At 46.2% G+C, this 22,180-nt stretch overlaps 1 protein-coding gene across 15 annotated transcripts in view; it reads right to left on the bottom strand.

Moving 5' to 3' along the window:
• Positions 1 to 8,448: 8,448 nt before the first annotated feature.
• Positions 8,449 to 22,180, bottom strand: part of R3HDM2 (R3H domain containing 2) — a 172,165-nt gene continuing 158,433 nt past the window's right edge. For 11 of the 15 annotated variants that reach the window (XM_040340927.1, XM_040340936.1, XM_040340934.1 and 8 more), the window contains 7 exons: positions 18,509 to 18,663; positions 16,933 to 17,030; positions 14,876 to 15,048; positions 13,744 to 13,888; positions 13,493 to 13,626; positions 11,303 to 11,381; positions 8,449 to 9,670 (listed from right to left, as the gene is read on the bottom strand). In XM_040340927.1, the coding sequence (XP_040196861.1) occupies positions 9,321 to 9,670; positions 11,303 to 11,381; positions 13,493 to 13,626; positions 13,744 to 13,888; positions 14,876 to 15,048; positions 16,933 to 17,030; positions 18,509 to 18,663 (1,134 nt within the window). In that variant the 3' untranslated portion in view covers positions 8,449 to 9,320. The remainder of the gene's footprint in view (positions 9,671 to 11,302; positions 11,382 to 13,492; positions 13,627 to 13,743; positions 13,889 to 14,875; positions 15,049 to 16,932; positions 17,031 to 18,508; positions 18,664 to 22,180) is intronic. The other 4 variants (XM_040340932.1, XM_040340942.1, XM_040340937.1 and 1 more) reach the window with 1 other exon arrangement.

Here is a 22,180-nt window from a genome sequence, read left to right as displayed (position 1 = left end):
TTTTATCCAAAGACGTCATAGGACATCCAGCAGGATAAGCCACAGGGGTGCGGTGATCAGTCTGACACACTGCATCTCCTCCGATCTGGGAAAAGAGCTTATGACGGGTCTTATCAGTGCAGACCCATTGAAGATGCCCCATGGAGACCACTAGGGATGCCAATCAGTGCCCATCAGTAATGCCTGCCAGTGGCACCTCATCAGTGCAGGAGAAAACATTTACAAAGTTTGGTAACAAATGAAGAAAAAAAATATATTTTTTTTTCAAAATTGTTGTAGCGCAGAAAAAAAAAAAAACAGTGGTGATCAAATACCACCAAAATAAACCTCTATTTGTGGGGGGTGATACACATGTTGTTTGGGTATAGTGTTGCATCACCATGCAATGTGCAATTGTCATTCAAAATGCGCCAGCGCTGAAAATTGGACGAGCCACGAAGGGGGTGAAAGTGTCCTGTATTAAAGTGGTTAAACAGGAAAATATTCCAACACATGCTCCTTATAGAAAAACTGGTCTGGATGTAAAAATTAAAGACCCTGCTGGCTGCCACCACCTAAACTGATTGGGGAAAAACTTGTAAAAGACCTCACAAAAGCAGTATGTAGGACAGTCATTCTTGATATCCTTACATGCAAGCTACCTGGCTGCCTTTGTCAATACTTTAAGTCACTGCCCTGGTGCAAGTGAAAGCAGATTTTGCTCTTGGTTAGCAACTTAAAGTATTGAAACCAGAAGGTGAACATGACAGGCAACACGCAATAATGTAGCTCTGAATTCATTAATACATCATGAAATGCACAAGTGCCCTGAGTACTCAGAATTGTATCCTTTCTAAACGCAACTAAACTGACTGCACTTAAACGCAGGTAAATGCAGTGTGAATGGAACCAAAAAAAAAAGTTACATCAATTTATGTGCTTTTAGAAATGCCCTAAAATTGCATATAAATGCAGCATTGACAAAGCTATTTTGAATGAGACCTTGGCTCAGGGGTCCTCAAACTACGGCCCGCCAAGGTGATTTACCCGACCCACGGCACGGACTGCCCCTTTCATAAGATTGCAGCACTTCCCCCTCCCCTCTGCTACATTATTCACACAAGACGCAATGCATGACAGGTATAGACAAAGGGCGGGACTTTTCGAGTTAAGAAGCAGGTAATTGGTTACTAGACAGTGGGGCGGTCCCAGCAATCAATCATCTGCCTTTCACTTGAAAAGTCACGCACTTTGTCCGGACCTGCCGTGCTTCGCATCTTGTGTGAATAAGGTAGGGGAGGGGGGAGTGATGCGATCTTATGGAAGGGACAGTGTAATATCGCTGGGGGGAGTCTGTGAATGAAGGGGGGGGGAAGTCTGTGAATGAAGGGGGGGGAAGTCTGTGAATGAAGGGGGGGGGGGAAGTCTTTGAATGAAGGGGGGGGGGGAAGTCTTTGAATGAAGGGGGGGGGGAAGTCTTTGAATGAAGGGGGGGGGGGGAGTCTTTGAATGAAGGGGGGGGGAAGTCTGTGAATGAAGGGGGGGGGAAGTCTGTGAATGAAGGGGGGGGGGAAGTCTGTGAATGAAGGGGGGGGGGAAGTCTGTGAATGAAGGGGGGGGGAAGTCTGTGAATGAAGGGGGGGGGAAGTCTGTGAATGAAGGGGGGGGGGGAAGTCTGTGAATGAAGGGCGGCGGGGGGGAAAGTCTGTGAATGAAGGGGGGGGGGGAAGTCTGTGAATGAAGGGGGGGGAAGTCTGTGAATGAAGGGGGGGGAAGTCTGTGAATGAAGGGGGGGGGGAAGTCTGTGAATGAAGGGGGGGAAGTCTGTGAATGAAGGGGGGGAAGTCTGTGAATGAAGGGGGGGAAGTCTGTGAATGAAGGGGGAGGGGGAAGTCTGTGAATGAAGGGGGGGGGGGGAGTCTGTGAATGAAGGGGGGGGGGGAGTCTGTGAATGAAGGGGGGGGAAGTCTGTGAATGAAGGGGGGGGGAAGTCTGTGAATGAAGGGCGGCGGGGGGGAAGTCTGTGAATGAAGGGCGGCGGGGGGAAGTCTGTGAATGAAGGGCGGGGGGGGGGGGAAGTCTGAGAATGAAGGGCGGCGGGGGGGAAGTCTGTGAATGAAGGGCGGCGGGGGGGAAGTCTGTGAATGAAGGGCGGCGGGGGGGAAGTCTGTGAATGAAGGGCGGCGGGGGGGGGAGGAAGTCTGTGAATGAAGGGCGGCGGGGGGGGAAGTCTGTGAATGAAGGGCGGCGGGGGGGAAAGTCTGTGAATGAAGGGCAGCGGGGGGGAAAGTCTGTGAATGAAGGGCAGCGGGGGAGTCTGTGAATGAAGGGCGGCGGCGGGGGGGAGGGGAGTCTGTGAATGAAGGGCGGCGGAGTCTGTGAATGAAGGGCGGCGGGGGGGGGGGGGGGGGAGTCTGTGAATGAAGGGCGGCGGGGGGGAGTCTGTGAATGAAGGGGGGGAGAGTCTGTGAATGAAGGGGGGAGTCTGTGAATAAGGGGGGGGGGTCTGAATGAGGGGGGGGGAGGAGGAGTCTGTGAATGAAGGGGGGGGAGGAGTCTGTGAATGAAGGGGGGGGGAGGAGTCTGTGAATGAAGGGGGGAGAGTCTGTGAATGAAGGGGGGAGAGTCTGTGAATGAAGGGGGGAGAGTCTGTGAATGAAGGGGGGAGAGTCTGTGAATGAAGGGCGGCGGGGGGGGAAGTCTGTGAATGAAGGGCGGCTGGGGGGAGTCTGTGAATGAAGGGCGGCTGGGGGGAGTCTGTGAATGAAGGGCGGCGGCGGGGGGGGGGGGGGGGAGTCTGTGAATGAAGGGCGGCGGAGTCTGAATGAAGGGCTGCGGGGGGAAAGTCTGTGAATGAAGGGCGGCGGGGGGGTCTGTGGAATGGGGGGGGGGAGTCTGTGAATGAGGGGGGGGGGGAGTCTGTGAATGAGGGGGGGGGGAGTCTGTGAATGAAGGGGGGGGAGTCTGTGAATGAAGGGGGGGAGTCTGTGAATGAAGGGGGGGAGTCTGTGAATGAAGGGGGGGGGGAGTCTGTGAATGAAGGGGGGGGGGGAGTCTGTGAATGAAGGGGGGGGAGTCTGTGAATGAAGGGGGGGGAAGTCTGTGAATGAAGGGGGGGGGGAGAGTCTGTGAATGAAGGGGGGGGGGAGTCTGTGAATGAAGGGGGGGGAGTCTGTGAATGAAGGGGGGGGGGGGGAGTCTGTGAATGAAGGGGGGGGGAGTCTGTGAATGAAGGGGGGGGGGAGTCTGTGAATGAAGGGGGGGGGGAGTCTGTGAATGAAGGGGGGGGGGGGAGTCTGTGATGAAGGGGGGGGGGAGTCTGTGAATGAAGGGGGGGGAGTCTGTGAATGAAGGGGGGGGGGTCTGTGAATGAAGGGGGGGTCTGTGAATGAAGGGGGGGAGTCTGTGAATGAAGGGGGGGAGTCTGTGAATGAAGGGGGGAGTCTGTGAATGAAGGGGGGGGAGTCTGTGAATGAAGGGGGGGGAGTCTGTGAATGAAGGGGGGGAGTCTGTGAATGAAGGGGGGGAAGTCTGTGAATGAAGGGGGGGGGTCTGTGAATGAAGGGGGGGGGTCTGTGAATGAAGGGGGGAGTCTGTGAATGAAGGGAGGGGGGGGAGTCTGTGATGAAGGGGGGGGGGGAAGTCTGTGAATGAAGGGGGGGAGAGTCTGTGAATGAAGGGGGGGGAAGTCTGTGAATGAAGGGGGGGGAAGTCTGTGAATGAAGGGGGGGGGGAAGTCTTTTGAATGAAGGGGGGGAAGTCTTTGAATGAAGGGGGGGGGGGAAGTCTTTGAATGAAGGGGGGGAAGTCTGTGAATGAAGGGGGGGAAGTCTGTGAATGAAGGGGGGGGGGGAAGTCTGTGAATGAAGGGGGGGGAAGGAAGTCTGAATGAAGGGGGGGGGGAAGTCTGTGAATGAAGGGGGGGGGGGAAGTCTGTGAATGAAGGGGGGGGGGAAGTCTGTGAATGAAGGGGGGGGGGAAGTCTGTGAATGAAGGGGGGGGAAGTCTGTGAATGAAGGGGGGGGGGAAGTCTCGTGAATGAAGGGGGGGGGAAGTCTGTGAATGAAGGGGGGGGGGGAAGTCTGTGAATGAAGGGGGGGGAAGTCTGTGAATGAAGGGGGGGGGGAAGTCTGTGAATGAAGGGGGGGAAGTCTGTGAATGAAGGGGGGGGAAGTCTGTGAATGAAGGGGGGAAGTCTGTGAATGAAGGGGGGGGGAAAGTCTGTGAATGAAGGGGGGGAAGTCTGTGAATGAAGGGGGAGGGGGAAGTCTGTGAATGAAGGGGGGGGGGGGGAGTCTGTGAATGAAGGGGGGGGAGGTCTGTGAATGAAGGGGGGGGGGAAGTCTGTGAATGAAGGGCGGCGGGGGGGAAGTCTGTGAATGAAGGGCGGCGGGGGGAAGTCTGAATGAAGGGCGGGGGGGGGGGGGGAAGTCTGAGAATGAAGGGCGGCGGGGGGGAAGTCTGTGAATGAAGGGCGGCGGGGGGGAAGTCTGTGAATGAAGGGCGGCGGGGGGGGAAGTCTGTGAATGAAGGGCGGCGGGGGGGGGGGAAGTCTGTGAATGAAGGGCGGCGGGGGGGGAAGTCTGTGAATGAAGGGCGGCGGGGGGGAAAGTCTGTGAATGAAGGGCAGCGGGGGGGAAAGTCTGTGAATGAAGGGCAGCGGGGGAGTCTGTGAATGAAGGGCGGCGGCGGGGGGGGGGGGGGGAGTCTGTGAATGAAGGGCGGCGGAGTCTGTGAATGAAGGGCGGCGGGGGGGAGTCTGTGAATGAAGGGCGGCGGGGGGGAGTCTGTGAATGAAGGGGGGGAGAGTCTGTGAATGAAGGGGGGAGTCTGTGAATAAGGGGGGGGGGTCTGAATGAGGGGGGGGGGAGGAGTCTGTGAATGAAGGGGGGGAGGAGTCTGTGAATGAAGGGGGGGGGAGTCTGTGAATGAAGGGGGGAGAGTCTGTGAATGAAGGGGGGAGAGTCTGTGAATGAAGGGGGGAGTCTGTGAATAAGGGGGGGGGGTCTGAATGAGGGGGGGGGGAGGAGTCTGTGAATGAAGGGGGGGGAGGAGTCTGTGAATGAAGGGGGGAGAGTCTGTGAATGAAGGGGGGAGAGTCTGTGAATGAAGAGGGCAGAGTCTGTGAATGAAGGGCGGCGGGGGGGGGAAGTCTGTGAATGAAGGGCGGCTGGGGGGAGTCTGTGAATGAAGGGCGGCTGGGGGGAGTCTGTGAATGAAGGGCGGCGGCGGGGGGGGGGAGTCTGTGAATGAAGGGCGGCGGAGTCTGAATGAAGGGCTGCGGGGGGGAAAGTCTGTGAATGAAGGGCGGCGGGGGGGTCTGTGAATGGGGGGGGGGGCGAGTCTGTGAATGAGGGGGGGGGGAGTCTGTGAATGAGGGGGGGGGGGGGAGTCTGTGAATGAAGGGGGGGGGAGTCTGTGAATGAAGGGGGGGGGGGAGTCTGTGAATGAAGGGGGGGGGGAGTCTGTGAATGAAGGGGGGGAGTCTGTGAATGAAGGGGGGGGAGTCTGTGAATGAAGGGGGGGGGGGAGTCTGTGAATGAAGGGGGGGGGGAGTCTGTGAATGAAGGGGGGGGGGGGAGTCTGTGAATGAAGGGGGGGGGGAGTCTGTGAATGAAGGGGGGGGAGTCTGTGAATGAAGGGGGGGGGAGTCTGTGAATGAAGGGGGGGAGTCTGTGAATGAAGGGGGGGGAGTCTGTGAATGAAGGGGGGGGAGTCTCTGAATGAAGGGGGGAGTCTGTGAATGAAGGGGGGGAGTCTGTGAATGAAGGGGGGGAGTCTGTGAATGAAGGGGGGGAGTCTGTGAATGAAGGGGGGGGAGTCTGTGAATGAAGGGGGGGAGTCTGTGAATGAAGGGGGGGGAGTCTGTGAATGAAGGGGGGGGAGTCTGTGAATGAAGGGGGGGGGGTCTGTGAATGAAGGGGGGGGGTCTGTGAATGAAGGGGGGGAGTCTGTGAATGAAGGGAGGGGGGGGAGTCTGTGAATGAAGGGGGGGGGGGAGTCTGTGAATGAAGGGGGGGAGTCTGTGAATGAAGGGGGGAGTCTGTGAATGAAGGGGGGGAGTCTGTGAATGAAGGGGGGGAGTCTGTGAATGAAGGGGGGGGGAGTCTGTGAATGAAGGGGGGGGGAGTCTGTGAATGAAGGGGGGGGGGAGTCTGTGAATGAAGGGGGGGAGTCTGTGAATGAAGGGGGGGGGGGGGAGTCTGTGAATGAAGGGGGGGGGGAGTCTGTGAATGAAGAGGGGGGAGTCTGTGAATGAAGAGGGGGGAGTCTGTGAATGAAGAGGGGGGGAGTCTGTGAATGAAGAGGGGGAGTCTGTGAATGAAGAGGGGGGGAGTCTGAATGAAGGGGGGGGGGAGTCTGTGAATGAAGGGGGGGAGTCTGTGAATGAAGGGGGGGGGGGGAGTCTGTGAATGAAGGGGGGGGGAGTCTGTGAATGAAGAGGGGGGAGTCTGTGAATGAAGAGGGGGGGAGTCTGTGAATGAAGAGGGGGGGAGTCTGTGAATGAAGAGGGGGAGTCTGTGAATGAAGAGGGGGGGAGTCTGAATAAAGGGGGAGGATTCGTTTATATGTTTTCCAAACTATAGTCCGGCCCCCCAACAGTCTGAGGGACCATGAACTGGCCCCCTGTTTAAAAAGTTTGAGGACCCCTGCCTTAGCTTCTTGCAATTCCTAGTTCCAACTGGGAGAGGAAGACGTAGCACAAGAAACCAATTAGTTGTGCTGCAGTGCTCATGTGCCAACAAAATACATTTTGAAAACAAAATAACAGAAAGGTTAGCTCATTTGTGTGCTGCTTTTCTTTTCACTCTAATCAAACGCTAGGTGGGGGACATGCTCAAAGTATTAACCACATCAGAGAACGTTCAGGTCTCCTGTCCGATAGGACTGTGCAAATCTCCCTACTGCATGGGCAGAAATATGAATCGTTGGCAGGTAAAATGGCTCCCATATATGCATTTTATTTTTGTACCTAGCCATTTGCCTGCTTATCACCATAAAGCGATTGTAACATTTTTTTCTCTGTAGAAATAAACATGTTATACTTACCTGCCCTGTGTAGTGGTTTTGCACAGAGCAGCCTAGGTTCTCCTCTTCTCGTGTCCTTTGGCTCTTCCTCCTGTTGAGTGCCCCTACACCAGTGGTCTCAAAGTACCGGCCCGCGGGCCATTTGCGGCCCGCGGACCAGTTATAAATGGCCCTCAGGCAGGGTGGAAGTGAGGGGAGCAAAAAAAAAAAAAAAATTTTTTTTTTTTTTTTGAGCTGGTGCCATCTGGTGGTGGCCGTTGGTATTACAAGTTAAGCATTACAAGTTAAACAGCAATTCTAATGTCATTTTACACTATTTTCACTGCCATATTCTTCCCTCTAATTAGAAACCCCAAACATTATATATATTTTTTATCCTAACACCCTAGAGAATAAAATAGCGATCGTTGCAATACTTTCTGTTACGCCGTATTTGCGCAGCGGTCTTACAAGCGCACTTTTTTGGGAAAAAATTACACTTTTTTTAATTAAAAAATAAGACAACAGTAAAGTTATCCCCATTTTTTTTAATATTATGAAAGATAATGTTACCCTGAGTAAATTCATACCCAACATGTCACGCTTCAAAATTGTGTCCGCTTGTGGAATGCCGACAAACTTTTTTACCCTTTAAAATCTTCATAGGCGACGTTTAAAAAAATCTACATGTTGCATGTTTTAAGTTACAGAGGAGCTAGAATTATTGCTCTCACTCTACCAATCGCGGCGATACCTCACATGTGTGGTTTGAACACTGTTTACATATGCGGGCGCTGCTCACGTATGTGTTCGCTTCTGCGCGCAAGCTCGTCGGGACGGGGTGCGTTTTCTGGCTCCTAACTTTTTTAGCTGGCTCCTAGATTCCAAGCAAATTTGTCAAACCCTGACTTACACCAGTGCTGGTGGTAATAATGCGCTCGCTGACACCAGTGCTGGGGGTTAATAATGTGTTCGCTGACACCAGTACTGTTGCTTTTGAAGTTTGAAAGTTTGCATGCGGCCCCCCATGGCATATGAAAACTCGTCTTGTGGCCCTCAGGTAATTTGAGTTTGAGACCCCTGCCCTACACCAAGCAGCTTGCTATGCTATCCATTCAGACACAGAGCCCCAGTTCGATGCCGCCCCCCCTCTCTCCCCCAATTGGCTGACTGTGATTGACAGCAGCGCAAATCAATCAGGAGATAAAAATTCTTCTGCCTTTGCAACCACTTTAAAGACAGGTGCAACTCTGCTGATGGTAGCAATCCGGGTAATAGCCGATTTGATGCATTGGAGTCTTGTGATCTGTATTTTTTTTCTTTTTTTGGAGGGGGGGGGGTGCTGGATAGTTGGACAGCAATAGTAATAGACGATTGGTGTTAATAACAGAATGACACCAGAATACAGAACACAATATAAATCTTGTTTTACCAAAACTATAAAGAAAAAGACACACTTTGTTAATGTGACACATACTTCTTTTTTCCATATTTAAAAACAAAATCGGATTAAATAAAATTTACAGTGAGTACAGCCCATTTGTGCAAATAAATACCCATGTTAATGTACTCTCACAAGCATCAAAAAGAACAAAAAAAAAATCTATACAATGTTCAGGGACAACCAACTCTGAGAAAAGAAATAAAAAAAAAAAAAAAAAAAAAGGCAAAATGTTCAAAATTCCACTCAGGATGAAGAAAAAAATTCTGTCCATTCCTTTACCCTTTTGCCCTATGGCAGCTTTATACCCGCTACAGAGCGTCTCTGCTCTCGATCAGAAATTGGGTAATGTCTTTATAAAAAAGTACCGCAGAGAAGAATCTGACGAGAAAAACCAATATATAAAATTTGACGTAAAAGTAGAAGAACCTGCGGTGTCCGCAGGATGCGCAAGAAACAAAAGGGCATCAATGATATGGTGGTGGCGCTCATAGATAACAGTGTGCATCAGGAGACATTTGAAAGAAAAGCCAGACAACATAAAAAGAGGAAAGCGTGCAAGTTTAGGAAAGAAACAAAACGGGTGATATAAAGAAAGCAAGCAACTTAATAGATGTGTGAGTATTTGACAGCGAACCAGAAGTGGAGAACGATAAAACAAATTAAAAAGATGGACAAACAAAGTAAAATGGCTGAAGGAAGCGATTGAAAACAATAAAAAGTGCAGGGAGAAATAGAGGCTAGAAAGGTAGAGGCTGTATTTATAAGTCCAGTGTGCTTTCTTCAACTGGTGATGGGAAGAGGAGAGAGAAAGAGGCATGGTTAGAGGGGGAAGAGATGTATTCCTCCTTCTGTCCCCTCCCTCACACCTTCCCCCACCTATCTTCACATGCTATTGCGAGCTGGCACGTTCCAGTATGCGCAAATCATAGTTCTTTTTGATGCTGCGCAACTTGAAGCGGCTGAGTGGACTGTTTTGCTGCACTGAGGCGTTCTGTGCTGCCATGGTGCTGGGGAAGACTGCCACGATGGTATAAAAGGCTGCCAGGTCATTGCTGTGAATTTGGCGGCCATTTTCTGCAGGTCCATTATTGTTACCACTAGGCCCTGGGGCATGACCCTGAGCGTCCCTCAACCACTGTATTTTGGCCCCAGACATTGCCAGCTGTGTGAAAAGTTTTCCTGCTTCCACTCGAGTAATGCCTTCTGGTAGGTCTGTAATCTCCAGAACACGGCCCAGGACTACAAAAAAAAATAAAAAAATAAGGAAAATACAGAAACATTAGCATGTCATGCACAAAGCAAACAGAGGAAAAAGTAAATCGCTTTCTTCTAAAATGATGCTTGAATTGTGCACATCTGTTTAGATTAGAATGTGTAACCATTTTTCCTAGAACAAACAAGTTTAAAATCAATGAAGCAGTACAGAGTTAAAGGAAATGTGCAAAGTGTAGTAAAATAGCAACTAATCATTTTGGTTGCTCTTTTGTTATATAGAAAGCATACATTCTAGTTGATGTATATACGGTGCATTGCCATGAAATGAGATTTGCCATGGAATGAGATGGTCCGCCTCCATCTCATCCTATTGGCTCACTCATGTCACGTGACAAAACATCAGTCACAGCTAGGCTATCATAGGGAGAGGATCTCCTCTCCCTGTGATAGCCCGATAGCACTGTCAGCAGCGTGCCTCCCGCCAGCGCTAAGTACACCCCGCAGCTCTACTCCCCGTCCCCCGCAGCTCTACTCCCCGTCCCCCGTTAAGGCTCAGGGAACGGGGCGAGTCTACGCTATTAGACCACCAGCTCTGCCATCATTCTGGGGCGAGTCTACGCTATTAGCGTAGACCTAGCGTTGGCTACGTTACGCTACTAACGTAGCCAACGCTAGGTCTACACTAATAGCGTAGACTCGCCCCGTTCCCTGAGCCTTAACGGAGGACGGGGAGTAGAGCTGCGGGCGCGGGGTGTACTTAGCGCTGGCGGGAGGCACGCTGCTGACAGTGCTATCGGGCTATCACAGGGAGAGGAGATCCTCTCCCTATGATAGCCTAGCTGTGACTGATGTTTTGTCATGTGACATGAGTGAGCCAATAGGATGAGATGGAGGCGGACCATCTCATTTCATGGCAAATCTCATTTCATGGCAATGCAACGGCACTGTGCATATTATCAGCTGAAATGTCTCTAAACTCCACCTAAAACCTCTAGATTTGTTCCTTTCACAGTAACTAACAGCCTCCCGTTTTTACTGTCCCCTGTGTTAAAGTGGAGGTTCACCCGAAAACTTAATTTTTAACCTTAGATTGATGCTCATTTTGTCAAGGGGAATCGGGTAGTTTTTTTAAAATCTAAGCAGTATTTACCATTTTAGAGATAGATCATCTCCGCCGCTTCTGGGTATGGGCTGCGGGACTGGGCGTTCCTATTTGACAGTCTTCCGACGGTCGCGTCACGATTTTCCGAAAGTAGCCGAACGTCGGTGCGCAGGCGCCGTATAGAGCCGCACCGACGTTCGGCTTCTTTCGGCTACTCGTGACGCGATGACTGTCGCGAGAAGACTGTCAATCAAGTAGGAACGCCCAGTCCCAAAGACCATACCCGGAAGCGGCGGAGAAGATCGCTCTCTAAAATGCTAAGTACTGCTTAGATTTTAAAAAAAATACCTGATTCCCTTTGACAAAATGAGCATTAATCTAAGGTTAAAAAAAAAAAAAATTCGGGTGAACTCCCGCTTTAAAGGAGCCTAAAAAGGAGTCACTATGGGGCAATACTGCCCTTATTTGAGCTACATTGATAAAGGAGATCTAGTGAGTCTTAGTTAAGAAGTCAAACAAGAAAAATGACAAAAAGCCAAGCCTGTTTTACTTGCCTATATCCGCTGAACCAAGGTCTGTAGATGCCGATTTTAGTGCTTGCCTCTTTCCTCGGTTCCCATGTTTCATTCCTGTCTGTGCATTTAGCAGCATAAGTTTGAAGAAAAAAAAATTGATAATGAGACAGACATTTTGAAGTGTCCAACACCCAAAGCATGCAAAAAAAAAAAAAAAGACACAAAATATCAGCTCCGAAAAACATTTACCTATAGAAAGTGTGACACACTGCAATGCATTATACTACACTATACTATGACAGACCTGGTAGATTCCATGCAGAAATACTGGCCCCAAATTAAAACATTTAAGGGGTTTGAGCTCCAAGTTGAGGCAAATGACCCCTTTTAGTTTGATTTAGAATAAATCAGACTCTAAACCTCAGGAACTGGGACAATCACAACTTGCTTGAGAAAGCATATTAGGCTTGCATTGAGATCTGCTAACCTGTTTTATAGTGCAGGTACATTCGAACTAATGAAATGAAGGAAAGGGGGTTGGGAGTGAAATCCTAGTTTGCAGCCCCTGGAAACCATTTTCTCTTTCACCAGCCATTGCAGATGCTGGCTGCCCAAAGTTCATATAGGTTAACACAGACTCCCCACTTTGTAAAGTGGTGCCCTCCCCCCCCCCCCCCCCTATGCTGCAAAAGGCTTATCAGATGGTCTGAAGGACTTTGACATCCAGGGTTTAAGGGCAGAATGTGAGCCACATTTGGGTTTGGCTTTGTAAGGCCTGGGACTAACAAAAGGCATTCTTGTTGGATTCTAACAAACAGTGAGCCTCTCCTAGACTTCTTTGCCCTCAGTGAGATCCTTGATGAGGGTATTCACAGGGTTTCTAAAGAGATGCTGTGCCTCTAAGGGCTTGCAGAGCAATGAATTTTTGCATGGGGGTTCTCCAATTCGAAATTTTGACTAAAGGGGACTTTTGTCAACTGACAGGAGATTCATACAGGCAATGAGGCAGAAGACATCTAAAAATCCGTCCACACAGTTCGGGCTGTGAACATGAGCTCCAAACACTATATGCCCATAGGGATCAATTGCCATAGTGTTGAGGTCCCTTCTGATGGCTCTAGACCAGTCAGCTATAGTTTGGAAAGTAAAGGTCATGGTCTGGACAGGTTGCAATGCAGGGCCTGCCAGAACAAACAGGGTTCAAGAGAAGGCCTAGGGTTGCTCGTTGACGGGGGTTCTTTAAAAAAAAAAAAGTGCATCCTCCACTGAGAAACACTTTCTGAAGTTAGGACACTGTCGGGTCCAGAGGGGGCCAACCACCTTTTACTAAAAACCTCTTCAAATGAGTACAACGTTTATTGACACTTGCGAGGGGGATATACAGCTTATCAGGGTTCTTCCAGTCTCCATTAAGCAAGACTGCAAACAGCAGGTACACAGGAATGGATTTTACCATCTTAGGTGCCCTAAAGAACCTTCGAGAAGCGAACTGGTGTAAGCTATGGGCTGATCCTCAAGCTTTAGGGTGGTATAAAGCAAGGCATTAGGAGCCAAGAGCCATGTCTTGAAGTAATGGCAGCCATTCCTTCTGTAAGGAATCAACTGTCACAGTCTTGGTGGCAGAGAACTCAGGGGTTGCGAAGGCTGCAGGCAGATCAGATAGTGATACTGCAGGGGGAAGTTGTGGAAGTCGGCTTATGGCCTCTACAGTTAGTCAGCAATCAAATGCTCTATTTGATCTATAGAAATCCTGCCTAACTGCACTGAAATATTACAGGGATAGGGTCGCCCAATAAAGTGAAGGGCAAACAGAGTATGTCACAGATTCTAGAAGAGCTGAAAATTCTAGGTCATCAGTGTCATGCACCTCAGGGGCACACTGCTGGCAGCAGTTAGTGAAGTATGAGCTGAAGGGGCATGGTACTGAGGAACTCTCTGCCCCGTGTCTAGAACCAGGCATGTTGGGGTGCAAGCCTGAATGCAACTTTGCCTGGGTACAAAGTTAGACCGCATGTACTAAAGAAACTGTCTGCTGAAGTGGGGGTAGGTGGGTAGCAGAAACAAACAAGTGAGTTCCATGTGTCATCTACTGTTAGTAGCAAGATTGGAATATTCAGCACTCTCAACAATTGCTGGAGTTGAAAAGATAAGCGTTTAGACAGGTGCAAAAAAAAACAAAAAAAAAAAACAGGTAAAAAAACACAACACATTACGCAAGTACGAATGCACCTTAAAGCTACATTTCCCATGCCAATCAAACTGTACCAGTTGTGCAGAATAGGGGGGCTGGCTGTGCAGTATTTGGGGACAGACTGAAAGGTTGTACTGAAGTGGTTGTCCAAGCAAAGAATACCGAGCATCACCTAAAAAAAAAAAAATAAGAAAAATGTATATGCATACAATACACATGCAAATATAGCTTTTTTTTTTACATATAGGTTGGTCAGAATACAATTAAGGTGTCAAGTTATGAAATATACCTTGTGCAGGGCCAACAGGTCGGGGAAACTGAGGAATGACTGATAGTGGTGAAAGTCCAGTGCAGACACTGTTCATGTTAGAGCCCGGAGAAGGCGTTGGTGACTGTGCTGGGGATGTGATAGGGCTGTTCATAAGATTACTGGCCTGATAAAGAAGAAAAAAAATAAAAATAATCATGTATATTAATATTACAGTGTTTCCATTTTTAACCATGGCTATAGCAATAAGTCTTAAGGTATTCCTAGACGTGACATTACTGCTGCTTGATTTAGGCACACACTTAGCTCTGAATAGCACATCAACCAACTTAAAGTGGTATTACACCCAAAACCAAAAATATAGAATATATTGCAGCTTGCCAATCCTTAGATGTGGTGGCTGCATTAGTTTTCTTATTTTTAGGCTTTTCTCTCTACACTTTCACCTGGTGATCTAGCCAGTAACACCAGGATTGCCCCCCCACTGTAGATGAGGGAGTGCCTTTGGATAGTAGCGTTGTCAGTCTGAGCAGAGAGGGAGTGTTAGATGTGGTATCAGATTTACAGTATGTGTTCACTTTTGCACGCAGGGTTGGGGGCACTTTAATTTTCCTTTTAACACTGTCCCTTTAATTTGTATTTTTTTTTTATTGCTTTTATTACCATTACAGCTGCTGGCTGCTACTGAACTCAGTCTCTACAGCCACCTCCTGGTTTTAAAGTAAAAGAAGTGCAGCGTGTAATGTCGTTTTTTTGCAATATCAGTCGCACGCAATTTTAAGATTTGGAAGGTTTGATATTTGACGCAACTTTATTTTATATTTTACCAAAAAATGGGTATTCTATTGTGTGTGTTTGCACCAAAATGTATTTTATATTTTTTCCTTTAAAAGTTGTGCAAACATGTGACAAACATTTGCAACCATCATCGTTTTATTTTACAGGGCCTCCACTTTCAGAACATATACAATGTTCTGAGGGTTTTAGTAATTTTATTGCCAAAAATGAAGATTTTTTACATGTGTGCAAAAAATTAAAAAACAACTTTTCTCAGAGTTAAAGTGGTTAAAGGACACGTGCCATGTAGAAACTAGATGGCATTTTCCTGCTTGGTTGCAGGTTACAATAAATTGCTGTGCGTTATTCTTCCTACCTGAGTGCTGGCTTCTGCGGCATACAGATGCTCAGGTTTCTGACCCCTTTGGTCAACACTAAAATATTTGCAATGGTTCCATTGGACTACTGGTGGGTTCTGTGATGTTGTCTGTGGGCCATTGGGTACATTCAGCTGCATTACCACCACACCCATGCTTGAAGGGTTGACACCTGTAATGACAATACATGGTTACCTGAGAAACTTGTATGTCAAAAAAAGCAAAATGTGTGGATAATTGCGAAGGAAAATGCATTCGGCTCTACCTATATTTAAACATATTAATATAGAACAGACATGCAAATAGATGTTCCAGATAGAGAAGCAAATGTCTTGGTGTGCATGTTCCTTCAGTGAGTATTCCTGTCTATAAAACAGATGGATGGCTCACAAACTCTTCATTTCACATATTCTTCGCTTATTTTTAGGTATGTGTACATAAGATGAGTCACATGTTTTGAGAGACTTCGTGACAGCGGATTGCTACCTCTCACCAGTCACACAGCAGTTTACTGGAATTCTGAAGCTAGATTTTTGTTTTCAGGAAGCAAGGTGGCTTTAACGCTTAAAAACAGATGACATGTTCACAATGCCACTATGAGTGCAATTCGGTTTTTAACTCTTCATCCGCCAACATACAGCATATAAACATTAATGTTACAGTCAGCTTCAGGCTTTCAAATAGAAGTGATTCAGCTCTACAAGCATGTGTTCTAGGCTCATCTGTACCCTTAGGAGACCCAGGACATCCATGGTCAGCGTAAGGATAGAGAGAAGAGGTGGGTTGAGAAACATTTGTGTTCCGATATTCCTGTAATTAACCCACAAGCACTCAGCTCACTGAGCTATTCCAAGGTCTGAGCTGTCAAGATACTAAATGTTCCAGCTGGAAAACAGCAGATTAATGACAGCTTGTATTCAACTTGCTTGAATGGAGTACAGAAGAGCCATTAGGAATATAAAAACGGCCGTACGTGGATCGATAATCAGCTGGTTTAGCAGGGACCAGGCAAATTTTGATCCATGTATGGGCACGGAGGTAGTACCGAAGGTGATGGGTAAAGAGACTTCTGTACAACCGTCCTGTTGCAGTTTCTTCTCTCAATTTGCGCTGCAGGCTATAGCCAGCAATACTGATCCGTGAGGGGAAGTCTATCTGCTGTCAGAATACCATAAGCTCAGAGGAGAGGATTCCCCCATCGAGTCATTTTTTTCCCATTGAACCAGCTGGTTGAAGAAAAAAAAATAAAAAAGATCTATGGGCTGCCTAACAGACCCCTGATTGCTGCCATAAAGTGTACCTGTCAGTCCAAATATGTCATCACATGGACTGCTGCCATATAGAGTACTTGTTAATATGCCATCACATGGACTGCTGCCATATAGTATTTGTCAGTGTAAATATGCCATCACATGGAAGGCTTGACAGTCTCTTTGCGACAGCAATAAAGTAGAATTTAAAAAAATAAAAAAAATAAATGTAAAAGCCCCACGCATAAATATGTGTATGGGGTACACAAATATGTAAAAGACAACTGCGCAACGCATACATATGCAACACAGCACAAACTGGAGAGAAAATAATGCATCTTCTAGGCCCTGGGCCATCATTTACTTGTTAACACCAAACTGATGAGCTCTAGTTGTGCCTGTGGATAATTTTGGGTATTGTTTTTTTTTTTTTTGTTACTGTTTTGCAGGCATACAATTTTAAGGCTCGATATATCCTTTTTCTCTACAGTCTCATCATATATACATACACACAGCAAATTTGGAGATCGCCTCTATGAAAAAGCGAAGACTACAAAGAAAAATGTAAACACAAGCTCAAGGCTGCGATTGCACCCGTGTGCTTGTTTACAGCCCATTACCGCTGCATCATAGTACTTATGAAAGCTGGAGCAAAAAGGGAAAATCTAAAGTTACCCCTACAGTGGGGATGCAATTTTTATTTTCTAGGGTACAAAACTCAGTTTTAAGTTCTACATGTGCAACAAGTAAAAAATATCCTGCCCTTAATGTTCTGTTTTCCCAAGGCATTTTATTCATTTTCTTACCTGAATACTGCTGTTGCATTTGCTGAGGACTGCAGGGAGAAGGAGACTGAGACATCTGGTACTGTTCAGAGCCAGGAGGAAGATAACCCACAGAGGTGCTATGGTAAAGCAAATCAAGTCAACATCAGTACAAGAGCGTTTGTAGTACATAATAATGATTAAACTGATTTTATATCTGTGCAAAACAAGTCTTAAAGTGTGTGTTACCCTAAAAAAACAAAAAAACAAACCCTGTTCCTTTAAAAGCATTTTATACAGCACAGTGCTTGTGCAGTATAATCCCCCCCCCCCCGGTATTCACAAGTACAGAAAGTGTACTTAACCTGGTGGTATGATTCTTTCTGGTTTTAGGTGCTGAAAGCGGTACCATTATTTTGCAAGGAAATTTGGCGTTTTACATTGTAGGCCTGCAATTCTTAGGAATAACTCACTTAAATATGTACAAACAAGAGTCTAGTAGACATCCCGGGTATGATAAAGTTTGAAAAACAAAATCATAAATTATAATATAATAAAGAACTATAAATAATTATAACAAATAATAATATAATAATAAAAATATTCAATAATGTAATCAAATAAAAAAACACTGAAATTTGCTCAGTTGCAGAATTGTCGCTGTCATTACTTTTATTTTTTGATGACGAATTTCCCCACAAATCGCTATCGCTCAATTCTGCAAGTGATTATAATTTTTTATCGCCGTTTTCTAGCTGCTCTAAAACCACTTTTGACATAAAGGGACACTTTTGGTTGCTATGGATAATCTACAGTTTGCAGGCAGAAAGAACCGTTTTTATTATACAAAAGTACATGTAGGTCACTGGGCAGACCACTGGGGACAAGGGGGGTGTGTATTTTTTACATACAATACTGTAATCTATAAGATTACAGTATACTGTATGTAATGTGTTTATTTACTTTTTTTTTTATTTGGCGCCGTTTTATTTGGCGCCGTTTTTTTTATTTGGTCGTAAAGTCGCAGGGAACGGCGGCACACGGGCACTGTGTGAATCGAGCGAGGACGCCGCTCGCTCACACAGCGGGGAGGCATCACAGGATACAGGGACAAGGTAAGTAAACCATGTCTGTGGACACTGCAAGGCGATCACGTGTCCGGTTTGGGGATACCGCTTTTGGTACTGAAATCTTACCCCGAGCTAGATTCGGGAATACCGCCAGGGGGGTTAAAGTTATCATGGGGTCCTGCAGCCCCATTCCCAATAATGTAACTGCTGTACTTGCTATGACTCCTCTCTGTGTGCTATTAAACATTTTTGATAACACAGATGTTAGATTTGTGGACTATATAGTCTTCTAGTCTTAGAAGTATCATTATGATCAGAAAGGTTCATAGGAACTCAGATTCTGATAAATGACACTGGGGTGATGAGGAATTGTAGAGAACTAAAAATGCACAATTACGGAAGCCTTCTGTGCCTAGAGGCCCTGTACGTTAAACTTAAAATTGAGCATATACTAGTTCAAAAATGCCCAGCGCAGCATACTGCATTATGCCAATTACTCGATAGATTCCCACACAAGACCTGATTTATAAGAAAAAACAGTGTCATACCTGGAACCATTTTGCTGTGCTGGTGGTATAACACTGTAGTAGACTGGCATCCCTCCAGCTGGCATAGTTCCCTGCACAGTCTGATTGGTGGGAACAAGTACAGATTGCTGATAGGTCTGTGGCACAACTCCCTGTGATTCGTTTCCCACTGGAACCTGTTTCAAGGGCAAAGTTCATCTTACACAAACGGATTACCATTACTGTAAACGCTTCTAACTAGAAAAATTATTCAATTTAGTTATATAGAGCGCACTGCATTGTTCTCTGAGGGCTACAGAATCATGTCAGTAGTCCCACATATTTCTGTTATGCTAATACACAAGGGTGAGTGTTGTCTGTCACCCTAGGACAGGAAATAGGCTACTGGCAAAACCAACCAAAAAAATACAAAAAAAAAGAGAAAAAAAAAAGGGGGAAAAATAATGCAGACAACACATAGGATATTACATTTTGGTCTTTAACCTCTTGCCGACTCTTTAATGCATAAATGTGGTTACAAGAAAGGTGGTCTTCAATGACCTGCTGCTGCACAAATGCATTCATGTTCGCAGGAGGTTGCGACAATGACTGAGCTGTAACTGACACGGGGAGCAGCACCCAAAAAGTTTTTTACAAAAAAAAAAAGTTCTAACTTTAGAACCACTTTAACCACTTCAGCCCCAGAAGATTTTACCCACTTCCTGACCAGACCATTTTTTGTGGTACGGCACTGAGTCATTTTAACTGACAATTGCGCAGTCATGCGACATTGTACGCAAACAAAATTTGTGTTATTTTTTCCCCCCACAAATAGAGTTCTTTTGGTGGCATTTGATAACTTCCGCAGTTTTTATTCTTTGCACTATAAACAAAAGCAAAGCAACAATTTTCAGAAAAAAATATTTTTTTACATTTTGCTATAATAAATAACCCATTTATTTTATTTTTTTTTAAACACAAAAACAAAATTTCTCCTAAATCAGTTTAGGCAGATAGGTATTCTACATATTTTTGGTAAAAAAAAAAAAAAAAAATAGCAATACGCGTATATTTATTTGTGCAAAAGTTCTGGCGTCTACAAAATAGGGGATAGATTTATGGCATTATTTTTTTACCAATAATGGCGGTGATCAGCGATTTTTATCATGACTGCGACATTGCGGTGAAATAAAAAAAGGAAAAAAAAAAGGACAGTTAACACTTTTTTTGGTACCATTGTGATCACAGCTAAAAAAAATAGCCACAGATTACTGTAAAAAAGACACTGGCAAGGAAGGGGTTCAAACTAGGCAGGAAATTAAGGGGTTAAGTATGTTCTAGGGAGGCGCTTCTAACTGTAGGGGAATGTGACCGACTAGAGGAGGAGCCAGATCGTTGTTCCTACTAGTTGCTCCCCTGTCAGAACTGGGATTTGTGCGTTTACACACACAAATCCTCGTTCTGACTTTCGTGCCCACGATCGCCTGTAGCTGGCAGCAAGCGTACCTACTATGGCTCTTAAGGTGGCGCCGTACATATAGGGCGATTCACACAGAAGCCACCCTGACTCCGTATATGTACAGGAGCTGATCGGGAAGTGGTTAAAGCAGAACTAAACCCTACTAACCTTTTCAGCCAAGGAAGCTGCCATCCTAGCTTAGGTTTGATTTGCAAATGTCATAGAGCTGCACATGTGATCAGTTAGGACACCAGCCATTTGATGGTTTGGTTGAGAGCACAATCAAATGTGACAGTTAGCATTCAGGAAAGAGATCAGTTTTTTAAAAAATGTTTGAATAGAAACTTTGACAAAGCAAATTTCAGTTGATTCCAACCCCTCAAAGTAACAGACAGCAGTTCCTAATTTTCATAGTTCCATTTGTGAATAATGGGAACTTCGTTCAGCAGATAACTCTTCTGAACAGACTGAAATCCATCTGTACAGAAATATGGCAACTGTCGACTTAACAGATCAATTGATAAGAGTCTGAAAGGAGGGCTGCAACTAACGATTATTTTCTTAATTGATTAGTTGGCCGATTATTGTTTCGATTAATCGGTTAATAACCTTAGAAAAAAAGAATTTTGCGCCGATGTGCATTTTTTACTTTTTCTTTGGGCCAATTTGTTGTTGGGCAGATTAAAAAAAAACACAAAAATTGCCGGAAAAATGCATTACATGCTTTTCTGTAGCTTCTCCATTGGAGTATATTGAACCAAAAAAACATAATAGCATCGTTTTGCTTTAAAAAAAAAAAAAAAAGTCTTTGCCCTTTCCAAATACACAGCAGCTGAAAAAATCATGCATGTGAACCTGTCCCATAGGAAACCATGTAAATAAACTGTTTTTGAAAAAACACCTGAAAACAGAGGTGTGACCCAGACCTGAGATGTTTAGTAACAATGGGGTTAAAAAAACATTAACATTAGTACAAATAATCGCTACTGTAAGGGGTTTATTTTTTACTGTGGGGACAGTGAAAGTAATATTTACAGTAGCGATTTGCTCTTTTTGTACTATAAAGGGATATTTTTTTATTTTTTTAACCCCATTATGTTACTGGCCGATCGATTATGAAAATGGTAATCGATTAATTTCATAATCGATTAGTTGTCGATTAATCGATTAGTTGTTTCGACTCTATCTGAAAGTCTTTTCCTCTGAAAACCAGGCAGTTTTTAAACAGGACATTCAGTGCTGCAAAATGCACATCTAGGTGCTGTTCTTATGGAAAAATTCTTCTATGTCACCCACATCCATATACTACTCTCCGAGTCTTATTCAATTAATATGTTTGTTTTAGAGTCTCAATTTTACAGAAAGCCGATGCCAAATACATATATAGGAGCCTTCCTGATATTTACAAAGCCCCTGCACAGACAGGTCACCCTGACTTATGTCTAGTGCAGTTACGCAGAACAACTTGGTCAGGTACCCGCCCACAGCCTATCACTGAATAAAGCAGCACACTGATGACATAACTTCTCTGTTCTCTCTTCCCGTCACTGAATGCAGCACATATTTGCCTGTACTGCATCTTCCCATCCTAGTATAAATGCATCTGTATAGGCGATTACAAGAGGCTAAAATCAAGTCAGATTTAAATGGGTAGTAAAGGTAAATGTTTTTTCACCTTAATGCATCCTATGCATTAAGGTGAAAAAACATCTAACAGCACCGCCCCCCCCAAGCCCCCGTTTTACTTAACTCGCCCCTCAAAAGTCCCGAGCTCGTCCCTGTCATCCTGTTTGGTTCCCAGCCTGGTCGTTGATTGGCTAAAATGGATTGATAGCAGCGCAGCCATTGGCTGGCGCTGCTTTCAATCACATCCAATGACGTGGCGCGCCGGGGGGCAGGGCCGAGTGATGCAGTCGTCGGCTATGACCGCCGCTGTATCACAGGAGCGCGTCCGCAAGTACTTTCCACCATGCCAAAACATTTTTATCTTTAGTGTCGCTTTAATATCTACCTAGAGCAGGATTCGAGTGCCAGGTCGCACTTACGACTAGAATTAGCGACCTGGCGCGGCACAGCTGGGGTATTCTGTGTCTCCGTGCGCCCCCCCATCTTGTGGTGGCCGTTGGTATGACGAGAAGAAAACCAGCAATGCTAATGGGGCTTCCTGCCTGATTTTACTGCCCGCCCATCTCCTTCCCAAAGTGGAGAAGAGAAGGAAGTGTTTGCAGCCGTCATCTGGCGCCTAATGGAGAGTG

The sequence above is a fragment of the Rana temporaria genome, chromosome 2 (genome assembly GCF_905171775.1).
Source record: "Rana temporaria chromosome 2, aRanTem1.1, whole genome shotgun sequence".
NCBI classification, from domain to species: Eukaryota; Metazoa; Chordata; class Amphibia; order Anura; family Ranidae; genus Rana; species Rana temporaria.
This window is presented reverse-complemented; position numbering and strand designations above follow the sequence as displayed.